Source organism: Pezoporus flaviventris, unplaced genomic scaffold (assembly GCF_033815535.1).
Source record: "Pezoporus flaviventris isolate CSIRO_AGI_PZ_B2104156 unplaced genomic scaffold, CSIRO_AGI_Pfla_v1 ptg000014l, whole genome shotgun sequence".
In the NCBI taxonomy this organism is placed as follows: Eukaryota; Metazoa; Chordata; class Aves; order Psittaciformes; family Psittacidae; genus Pezoporus; species Pezoporus flaviventris.
The window spans coordinates 183,529-195,644 of NW_026892562.1; the positions used below are offsets into that span (position 1 = coordinate 183,529).

The 12,116-nt window shown below is 41.5% G+C and overlaps 1 protein-coding gene across 1 annotated transcript in view; it reads right to left on the minus strand.

Annotated features, from left to right (window-relative positions):
* The window catches only part of LOC133269126 (protein kinase C-binding protein NELL1-like), a gene marked incomplete at its 3' end in the record, with an annotated part of 178,911 nt that overhangs the window by 150,512 nt on the left and 16,283 nt on the right, over nt 1–12,116 (minus strand). The window contains exon 3 of the mRNA XM_061453083.1: nt 2,322–2,472. Coding sequence (XP_061309067.1) covers nt 2,322–2,472 — 151 coding nt within the window. The remainder of the gene's footprint in view (nt 1–2,321; nt 2,473–12,116) is intronic.

The following is a 12,116-nucleotide window of genomic DNA, read 5'->3' on the forward strand; positions in this document are numbered from 1 at the left end:
ATGTTAAAAAAATACCAAGCTGAAAGTCCTGCTATTGCATTGATCATAATGTAAGCAGGGGCCAAATCTTTGCTCTCCACTCCTCAAAATGCTAAAAACTATTTTCTCCACTGCCATTCATTTAATTAATTTCTGTCATTACAGACCTAATGGTCTGAAAGCACTATCGTTATCAAGGTCCAAGTAGCAACTTAAGAAACAGTGACTGTTTTAAGTCATAAACAATGAGTTCAGAAAAGCAAGATAATGGCAGTAATCCATCTGACATTCATAATCTAACAGCAGTCATTAGAAACACTGCAGGTGCCTGTTTCAACTCTTACATAGAGCTACACAGACTGAAACTACCTCAGTTGCTACACAGAACTATAAAGGCTTAAGTGAGACTAGCACCCAATCCTTCAACTGTGTGTACTTTTAAACAGATGTCTATTAATTTGACATGCTAATACTCCTGCATAGCACATCTCCCCACAAGCCTCTGTCTCTGCCCATCAAGATAGAGGGGTTAAGTAGCTAAATTCAGAAAAAGCAATATTAAAATCTACGTGCCTTACACTGTATAATCATCAGTGTCTGTCTACTTTGACCTTGGATTTTGCTGAGTGCATGCATGTGTCCCTGCATCTGACAGTGCTGCTCTGTCAACGGCTCTCCTCAAGGTCCTTTTTCTCTTCAGTGAAAACAAAAATAAGAAACCCTTAACATGGCAAACTGATCCTCTTAACCATGACTTCAGAGGGATACAATGGCCTGGAAAAGCTTGGAGGAATTAAAAAGTAATGACAAAAGCAATGATAGGGTGAGAAAAGAAAAAAAGCAAGGGTTGGAGGGAGGGATCCTTGTGAAACATAAAACAATATTCTTCTGTATTGAGACAATGGCCTTGAAACTGAGAAGGAATAAAGTAAAAGAAAGAGACCATTAAGAAAGTAGAGGTGACAGAAAAGTATGATGATAGAATAAGAAAGTAGTGGAGTCCTCCCCTTAGCTACAGACACCTCTGCTGTTGCACTGGCAAAAGCCATCATTGACAATTTGGTCATCATAAAGCCTGTTTTCTCCTTCACAGGCTTTTTCAACAAGAGGAAAGAAAGGAGACTAAAAGTTGTGTATCATGTACATGATAAACAAAATTAACTACCAATAGGATTCTTTTTCTCTTCTTTTTTTTTTTTTTCCTAAAAGAAATGCAGCAGAATGACTGGCATTATGTTTGAAATGCGAGCAACCAAAGAACATCCTGTTACTTGTACTACAACAGGAAGTCAGATGAGGTACAAAGTTCTTTGAGCCCTAAAAAATTATGAATAAAGCATTCACAAAGCTACAAGCAGAGACATACAGAAGCATAAGCAGCTTAATTGCTGCATCTCAAAAAAAGAAAACATATTATTTATAAATATTTTTTTTCACTACAAGAGAGATATTGATGTGCTGGAGTGGGTCCAGAGAAGAGCAACGAAGCTGGTGAAGGGCCTGGAACACAAGTGTGATGAGGAACAGCTGAGGGTCCTGGAGAAGAGAAGGCTCATGGAGACCTTGTCACTCTCTACAACTATCTGAAAGGAGGCTGTAGTGAGGTGGTTTCAGTCTCTTCTCCCAAGGAACAAGTGACAGGACAAGAGTAAATGGCCTCAAGCTGTGTGGGGGGAGGTTTAGACTGAACATTACGAATAATTTCTTTCCCAAGAGAGTGACAGGGCATTGGAACAGGCTGCCCAGGAAAATGGTGGAGTCATCATCCCTGGAAGTGCTCAAACACCGTGTAGACGAGGCCCTTAGTGACATGGTCTACTGGTGGCTTTGGCAGTTCTGAGGGAAAGGCTGGATCTGATGACCTTAAAGGTCTTTTCCAACCTGGTTGATTCTGAGATTTCATTCTAAATATTATAAAACACAGCGAAACAGCAAACATATCAGTTTAACTTGTATGAAAAAGCAAACTCAAAGCACAGATGATAAACCACTAAGGGAAATGGCATTACAAGGCTTACAACTTCCAAAGTATATTGCGTCCATACTACATTGGCTTTGATCTTCCCATCTAAAAGACCAGGCTACAGAAATAATGCATTCCTCCTATGACGAAAGGGAAAAAAAAAAAAAAAACCAAAACAGCCAAACAAACAACACTACAAAAAAAAAAAAAAAACCAACCCAAAAATAACTAGGAAAAAAACAGCAAATGACAGACTATGAAGAAAGGTTTTAACTTTTAAGCCAGATTTTACATCTACCATTTCAACACGTCAAAATGGACCAGTGGGCACTCAGTGTCTTTTATGTTGCTACTGCTACAGAAGAGAAGCAATTTTTACCTGTGCTCTAACTCTCGGATGGACAGTAGAACTCCAGAAGTTGATGCCTTCTGTTGCAGAGTGGCCAAAAACGTGAACTCGCTTTTATTCCAGAAGAGCTGAATTAACTTCTCACTCACATGGGGTGGTGTATGGATTTCTCTTTCTACATCTAAGGAAGAAGGAAACAGTCCAATAAAAATGCTAAGCCAGAAGGATTCAGATTATATTTTTCATTTCCCCATCAGTATTTTTCATCTACCATACTGCACCACTACATTTGATCCATGGAAAAAAACAAAATGCCATCTCTCTCAGCCTGACCACTTGTCACAACTGGTCACCACCTGATTTTCTGACAGGATTTTTAACAGGATGTTGAGCCCTTTGTGCCTGCTGCGAGCAGATTAAGTTGCTGTAAATAAGGTGTGCTGCAGTCAGATAAATGGGCTACTGAATTCAGAGAAATCTCAGGCACTGCCTCTCCCAGCACCATTCACCAAGCCCCAGTTTCAGTTTTCACCACTGACTGTTACCACCTCTCCATCGTGCATCAGAGGAAACCTGTCCTTGACTGTGCAAGGCAGAGATGTATTATTGCTACTAAAGCCATATGGCTGTGCTTATACCCAAGAAATAAATACAACACAGTTGCAATCCACTTTCAATCACAATTTCAGGGATTTCTCAGTTTAAACAAAGCATGACAGTTCCTACAATATTTATTAAACTACAGTCTGACCAGGCAGATCCAGAAATAATTCAGTCTCCCTAATCCTGCTGATGTCCAAGCAGCAGCAAGCCTTCTTGTATTTGATCTTCTAAGATTCAAATGGCAACCTCCCACCACATTCATTTTTATGGCATCCTTTTATTCACAATACCCCATTGCTATAAAAGATGATTAACGACAAAAGGGAGAAATCACAACATTTCACCTTCCCACCCCTTGCCATATCTCTCATGCTGGGCATTTGTCACATATTTGCAAGACCTGTGCCACTTGCGGATCCTGGATGTTACAACCAATTAGAAGCCCAGTGTGCTTCCTTCCAAAAGGTTTACTTTGAAGCCAGAAATACTGGCACAAATTCTCAGCTGGTAGAAAACCATGTAACTCTACTGAATCCAAAGAATCCGGCCCAGCATGAATGCTGTAACATCTAAAGGAGTCATGAGATTTACCATTCAGAATTTCACTGCAGGAAAACAACAACAAAAAACAAACAAACAAAAAAGGACATTGTGTCATTAAATGAGGCTTTGAAGACAGAGAGAGGAGAGACTGGCTTAAAAAACATCCTGAAACTCAAAAATGTGACTGCTGGAGGAATCCCATGGACTAAAACCAAACTCTAAGGCAAAAGTATTCAAGAATGTTTTGTAATTGGTGTCTCATTTTTTCCTGTGCAGCTTAAAGCCATCCAAATGAGCCTACACTCAGAATCCATAATACACTTGCACTGTGAAAAGCTCACCTCTGAAAATAACTGCAAATTTGATATCAAAAATCACTAGGATTCATTTAAAAACCTTTGCTAGAGGCTCAAATTCACCTGATAAACAAACATAATGCCCACATTACGGCATTGAACTATTTGGGTGTCCAATGCCACTTTGAGCATAGCAGAGGATAAAGCTTCAAAGAACAGAAATAATTTCCACTGCCACCAGGAAGGGGAATGGAGGAATAAACCCTTCAGCACAGAAAACCAGATTTTGTCTTTATCCAGAAGATTTCATTATCTGTATCATTCTCTTCACCTGGCAGGTGCTATTACTGGCCATAAATACTATGTAGTTTCTTTAAAAAAAAAAAAAAAAAACTGATGAGGGAGATGATACACCAGCAAATTCTCCGATATCCAGTTTGCTATCTATACAGGCAGACAATCCACTGGTACTAAGTTCCAAGGTAGGAGTAAGACTCAAGAGATAAAACATCCAACAGCTGACCTTTGAAGATAATTATTCTTGTTTTGAAGATTAAGAACCTTTGTATCTTACCAAATTTTATATTTATTTTCTTAAAGGTGTCACTATTGCCAGAAATGAAAAATGAGAAAACAAAATTCTTCCCTGTGATGGTGGTGAGGCCCTGGCACAGGTTGCCCAGAGAAGCTGTGGCTGCCCCATCCCTGGCAGTGTCTAAGACAGGTTGGATGGGGCTTGGAGCAACTTGGTCTAGTGGAAGGAGTCCCTGGCTGTGGCAGGGGGTTGGAACTTTATACCATGAGGATGAGCTTTAAGGTCCCTTCCAACCCAAACCATTCCATGATTCTATGATTCTATGACTTATCAAAGCCTTCAAAGCTTCTTTCATATGAAATGACAGGCAGTGCTGTCAATGGAACATGTATGATAAAACTCCAGTCAAGCCTTGCAAAGTCCAACATTTTCTCATTGTAGGAGGACCCAGATACAAAGCCACATCCTGCCATCTATCCACCAAATCTTAAAAAAAAATGTAGATCTCCTTGGTCAGAACCATGAATGAATAATCAATGGACTGACTACTGTAGTGAGAAACATCCTTTGAAATCCTGTACTATACCATATGTTCTTCATACTCATGAATATATCAAAACCACATGCAACACCTTCTATTCATTCTCTATTGATTAAAATCAGTAAGATCCAAAGTTCCGACATTCCAGAATCTTGGGCTCAAACTACTACAAAATTAACAGTATTTACATACTGCTTTGCAGCAATATGCCAGTATTATTTTTACAAAGGAAGTTTGTCCTGGGTTCAGCAGTAGCAGTCATGTTTTTTCCTTTGTGTTAACTGGTGCAGTGCTGTGTTTTGACTTCTAGTTTGAGAATAGTGTTGGTGAAGCCGATGTTTTCGGTTGTTGCTAAGTGATGTTTACCCTGACCAAGGACTCTGTGAGGCTCATGCTCTGCCAGGGAGGAGGGGAGGCTGTGAGGAAGCAGAGACGGGGCGCCTGACCTGGGCTAGCCGGGGAGGTATTCCATACCACAGCACGTCATGCCCGGGGTGGGGGGTAACTGGGAGTTACCCGGAAGGACAGGGGCTTCCGGGTGGAACTCGCTTTCTTGGCCGGTGGTATCGTATTCTCTTCCCTTGTTATTTTCCCTTATCATTGTTTTAGCTGATAGTAGCGGTGGTGATTTGTTGCTGGACTGTTCTTGTCTCAACCCGTAGGAGTTGCACTCTCTCGATCCTCCTCCCCGTTCCTCCGGGAGCGGGGAAGGGGAGAGCCCCGGTGCAGGGCGGGGGGGGAGACGGACACGGACCTTGATTGTTGTCAGCTCGGCACCACTCACTGGGAGTGAGTGAACAAGTTACCTGACTGGGTTTAAACCACGACAAAGTTATATAACTTTTAAAAACTAACACACTCCTAAGTATGGTGCTATTTAATTGGAGTAGCTCTACTGACTACCAGTACCTAGGAACACCCAGTACTGGTAGACAACTCAAAATCATACTAGCAGGTTCAGAATTCCCTACAGAAAGGCTGTTTGTGATAACTGAGCCTCAGTAACTACAGAAAGGGGGCTTTCCCAGCAATTCCATGGTGAGATGGCAAAGGTGACCTGACGACCTGCGAATAGGCACATAAGCTGAGGAGCCCACCAAGGCTCCAGAGCACACATGACCTGGCATTTCAGGTCAGCCTTCTGGAGTGCCAAGCACAGCCCTTGGCTTGCAACCAAGGGCCGGAATGCTGGGCAGAAACTGCATGAGGCCTTGTTGAGGGCATGAGAACATACTGCATCACTCCAACTCCTGCCCCCTCTGGCAGTGCCCCTCTTCATATCATGTGATCACTGCGTATGTCATCTGCTTGTATTTTCCTCCATTTCTGCAGAAAGTACCATACAAATGAACTGGGAACACAACCCATTTAGAATAAGAGATTTCTATTCTCAGGTTGATTTTTTACACTTAAAAAAAAAAAGGAAAAAGAAAAATTAAGAATACATACACCCCCTCACCACAGGTGCCTAAAAGGGAAAATACTTTTTAAGCTCTCTATAAAAATAACTGTCTGCTTGTAATGAAATGCTGTATTTCCTACGTAACATAGACCAATATAGGTTTATACAGTAAGATTCAGTGAAACATTACTTCATGCTTGAATGATAATGCAATCTCAGCAAAATAAATTGACAAACACAGATACAAGCTTCACATGCCCTTCTATGTGATTATATATTCTTAATTTGAAATACTATCTAGATGAGCAGGGTTAAACATACCAGAACATTTCCAAAATTAAGCAGCAAAAAAAGCAAGCATACACAGTTATTTGAAAGTACAACAGATACAAATGATCTCAGAGCATCAAGTAAGGCAACTTTCTACTTTCAGCAAAACAAAGTTCTTGCCAGACTTACTTGGATGATGCTGTTAATCCATGATACAATGGCAAGCACATGACCATTTGGGCTGGAGTTTTAAGCGATGAAAAATGTGGACCAGCTCCTACAAGTTGAGTCCCAATCCATCTGGGAAATCATTTTTCTTTAACAGAATCACAGAATCCTAAGGGTTGGAAGGGACCTCAAAAGATCATCTAGTCCAACCCTCCTGCAAGAGGAGGGTAACCTAGGGTACATCACACAGGAACTTGTCCAGGCGGGCCTTGAATATCTCCAACGTAGGAGACTCCACAAACCCCCTGGGCAACCTGTTCCAGTGATCTGTCACTCTCACAGTAAAGAAATTTTTCCTGATGTTCACATGGAACCGCCTATGCTCCAGCTTACACCCATTGCCCCTTGTCCTATCACTGGACATCACTGAAAAAAACCTAGCTCCATTATCCTGACACTCACCCTTTACATATTTGTAAACATTGATGAGGTCACCCCTCAGTCTCCTCTTCTCCAAGCTAAAGAGTCCCGGCTCCCTCAGCCTCTCCTCATAAGAGAGATGTTCCATTCCCTTAATCATCTTTGTAGCTCTGTGCTGGACTCTTTCAAGCAATTCCCTGTCCTTCTTGAACTGTGGGGCCCAGAACGGGACACAATATTCCAGATGCGGCCTCACCAAGGCAGAGTAGAGGGGGAGGAGAACCTCTCTTGACCTACTAACCACACCCTTTCTAATGCACCCTAGGATGCCATTGGCCTTCTTGGCCACAAGGGCACATTGCTGGCTCATGGTCATCCTCCTATCCACCAGGACCCCCAGGTCCCTTTCCCCTTCACTACTGTCCAGCAGGTCAGCCCCCAACCTGTACTGGTACATGGGGTTGTTCTTCCCCAGATGCAGGACTCTACACTTGCCCTTGTTGAATTTCATCAAGTTCCTCTCCGCCCAACTCTCCAGCCTGTCCAGGTCTCGCTGAATGGCAACACGGCCCTCTGGTGTGTCAGCCACTCCTCCCAGTTTAGTATCATCAGCAAACTTGCTGAGGGTACATTCAGTTCCCTCATCCAGGTCGTTGATGAAAATATTAAACAGCACTGGTCCCAGCACCGACCCCTGAGGGACTCCACTAGTCACAGACCTCCAGCTAGATTCTGCCCCACTGACCACAACTCTCTGCCTTCTTCCTTCCAACCAGTCCTTGATCCACCAAGAACAGACACTTCCAGGAGACGAAAAATACTAAAATTCAGTTCTAAATTAACTCATGTTTTCTAAAGCAACAGATATAGAATCATAGAATGGTTTAGGTTGGAAAGGACCTTAAGATCCTATATTTCCAACCCCCTGCCATGGGCTGGGATGCCTCACACTAGACCATGTCACCCAAGGCTCTGTCCTGGCTATGAACACTGCCAGGAATGGAGCATTTACCACTTCTTTGGGCAACCTGTGCCAGTGCCTCACCACCCTCACAGTAAAGAATGTTTCCTCATTCACCAGCCTGCTTGAATACCCTTTCCTTTTACACCCCTTACTTTGGTAGACAACACCCTGCAGAATGCATTGCTTTATTGGTCCCTTCAATCATTTCAAAGCTATCTGTTTCCCCCCACTTTCAGGAGAACCTCTGCACAGTCATTCTGGACAACCAAATAGAAATTCACCCTGCAACAACATAGAATCTGCATTTCAGCTACAGCATCTAAAGAATTAAATATTGCAACATATTGGCTTTTACACTGCTATGGGCAAAATCCAATAAAACTGAAGTCTCTATTTAAAAAAAAAATTAAAAAAAAAAATCAAAAACTCCAGTCATGCCCCATCTTTTTTAAGTCACCAGCTTTCAAAAAATTGAACCAAGAGCAGAAGGAAGATCCAAAACTAGCAACTCTCAGTATAGACAGTTGCTAACAGCTGCTCAGGATGAAAACACACAAACAGCATCAGAAAAAACCCTTCTTGCTCACTAAAACCAGGTGCTCCATGAAAGCCAAGTGGGATACAGCACACAGACTCTTTTCTGCATATTGGCTCCCATCACCTTTTGAAGAACTGATCAAATGAAAACAAAAAAAAAAAAAGAAAACAAAAAAACCCAAAACACTACTGGTGATAGATACCCACTTCTTCCTGCTCCTCAAGAAACATTCCTCAGTACATACAAGTAACAAATAGACAAGGGCTTTTAGGGACAGGACAAGGGGAATGGCTTTAACCTGACAGAGGGCAGACTGAGATGAGATCTTAGGCAGAAGTTCTTCCCTGTGAGGGTGCTGAGGCACTGGCACAGGTTGCCCAGAGAAGCTGTGGCTGCCCCATCGCTGGCAGTGTTCAAGGCCAGGTTGGAGAGGGCTTGGAGCAACCTGGTCTAGTGGAAGGTGTCCCTGCCTGAGGCAGGGGGTTGGAACTGGATGAGCTTTAAGGTCCCTTCCAACCCAAACGATTCTAGGACTCTGGGATTCTATGACTGCCAAGGGAAAATAAAAGCAAGATTACATTAGGGTGCTGAGCAGGTACCATGATGCTCTCCAGGCACCTCGGCACTGGAACAGAGAAGACCAGCACTTCTTCTACCCACCAACAACCCAGAATGAATTGAAAAGCTCTCACCTTTCTCTTAAAACCATGCTAAGCAGCAAGGATCAAAGAGGGCATGACGTTTCCTCACAAGCACTGCTCTGCTTCTAGGTATTCTCAACAGTATGAAAAGACATTGTAAATGCTTTTGCCTTTCTAGCTCCACTCAGAGTCAGTGACAAACAGTGTGATACCACGTTCAACAGCACAGCTTTCTAAATTATGATTATTCATTATAAATCATACTTTACATGTTGCTTCAGACACTGTTTCTCAAGAATAAGATCCATCTGCAGTAAAATGCTTGGTGATTTTAATATGCAAACCTCCTACAGAGATGATGTCTCATTTTAATTATTGTTTCAGTTTAATGGGTTTTCATTAAAGGATAGAGCAATTACCACGGTGAATATGAAAGGTGAGTTCCCATGACTATACAGCAAAAGCAGTTCTGCTAGAGGAGGTAGAAAAATGGTATAACTCAATGTAAATTCTCCTTTTGCATGATGCAAAACCACCCTGGCAATAAGTGTACATTGCTGTCGATTTGATATACATGTTTGCAAACCAGTTTACAATACCAGTTTATTGTTAGGTCTCTCCTAACAATATTAATCCAGCATTTAGAATTATATACATAGATCTCATTCCTTTCAGGAAGCAATTGCAAACCCAGTCCTAAAACTCCAGATGGCAGGGACAGCAGAATTTTGAGCTACTGACTTCAGAAATCAGAGCATACTTATCAAATCAAGTTTCTCCCCAACCAATAATTTAGTTGATTTAGTGGCTTAATGTCAGACTCTTCACTTCTTGAAAAGTGGCCTGACTCAAGCACTAGCTGGAATGACCACACTCGTGTTAATTAAGTAGCTGTCAGAGACTCTAAAGTCCTTCATTTGCTTTACCAGCATTTCAAACTGAATCATAGAAATCTAGTACTCTGGAACAAACAGAGGAGCAGACACTGCACAATAGTGGAAATGAATATGTGCCAAGAGAGAAGGCAGTCACCTATGATTCTCAAGCCCCAGCTAGCAAAAGGTGCCCTAGGTGACAGAGAAAGCACAGAGGCAGAATGCTGTAGCAAAGCCTATGTTGAGAAGCTGCCCCTCTTTCACCTCATGTGGGTCTCCATATCTTCTTCTTTCTCTTCTCCCAGATGGACAGAACGACAAAGCAAGCACTGGAGTCATCCCTCCAGCAGCAGGATGAGCAGCAGGCCTGGGCACACACACTGTGCAGCGACTGGTGCTGCCTTAAAAATATTTGGCCATTATGGAGCAAAATCAGAACACTGGAGTAAGCCAAATGGCCTTGCAACAAGTTTCCTGCTGAGAGCAATGGTGATCACCTTGCCAAGTCTACATACCCTTTTACTCAAGGCAGCCACTTTTAACTGAGCTCAGGCACAGGCTCAAGCTCCTCCTCAGGCAAGCTCTGTTGTTTCCTCAAGGGACTCATGCTGAAATCAAGATTATTTACAAGTGGTTGCTCCCTTAAATTAAATGCTTGGTAGAAATGCTCCAGAATTTATGCTAGCAGTAAAAACACATCATCTGCTCTTAAATCATGTGAGTTAATCAAATTACACGTGTTGTAAGTGAATTAATTCAGGCATCACTGATGATAACATCTTTTCCACTGTTCATCTACATCAGATAAGGTATCCCATCACTGTGATCATAAAGATGCTATTTGGAAAAATAACAACAACATTTGAACAGAAAGAGCATGAACCACACTAGCAACACTGGCATGTTCAACATATGCAATGTTGGGAAAAGCAATAAATGCTAAGAATCATTACTGATATGCTGCTCATTTTACAGGAGTACTGTCCACTTCAGGGATCTATTTTAAGAGTATACTGAACACTAATGTTGCACAAAATAATGAGCCACCAAAACCAGTTTCTGTTCTGGCTTCATGCAAAAGCAAGCCAAGCAAATTTTTCCTCCTTTCTACAAAACATTTTCAGGTATGCTCAAAGTCACACACTCCAAAAATTAAAACTTTTAGAAAATGATAACATATACTGAACTTGACAAAAGATGTTCTTTACACGCATTTGTTTAAAAGAAACTTACGATGATACCAGAAGGTGAGCACCATCTAGAATTAAAAGTCAGATCTAAAAGTTTTGCAAATAACTACTAATTGGAGTTTGAACTTATTTCCTAACAATATATCACATAGTGTGTTTGTAAACTAGAAACAAAATTAATGTTTTTTTCAACAGCATGCAGAGAGATTGATTCATTTGTATTTTTAAGCAATATGTAATATATCTGATTTCTCGCTCAGCACTCTTCGTTCTTGCAGGTAATAACAGATGCTGCTCATTCATATTTTATGGCAACAGAATTAAAACTAAATCCTAATATCAAGTACTTCTGAAGTGCTTTAGGATTCCTAAGTTTAACATGAATATGACAGATAGAGTCAACAAAAAGCAGGAGAGAAGCTAATACCTATATTACTTTAACTCTGACGAAAACCCCAGTCTACTTTCATCAAGGCCACACAGAAATCAGAATTTGTCTCCCTGGTGAGAACCTGCATTCTTAAACATGTAAATCAAAATACTAGTTTTAAACAGGTCATTAAGAGGGAACTCCCAGGAAAGCAGAAACCCCCAACTCACCTTCTTTACTTGCAGAGAGAGGTTGCAATGCCTAATGCTACTGATGGCACTGGGTAGCTAACAGACCTGGCTACACCTACACAAAGGTTTTAATTTCCAGTCCAGTAAAGCCTTTTAGCACATGAATAATCCAACTACCTGCAACGAAATTATCCATAAAGTTCACAGGAAGCATATGCTGAAGTGCTTGCTTGGTTCAGAAACTCCCAACGACTTGACATACTTAATAGTTATTTAAT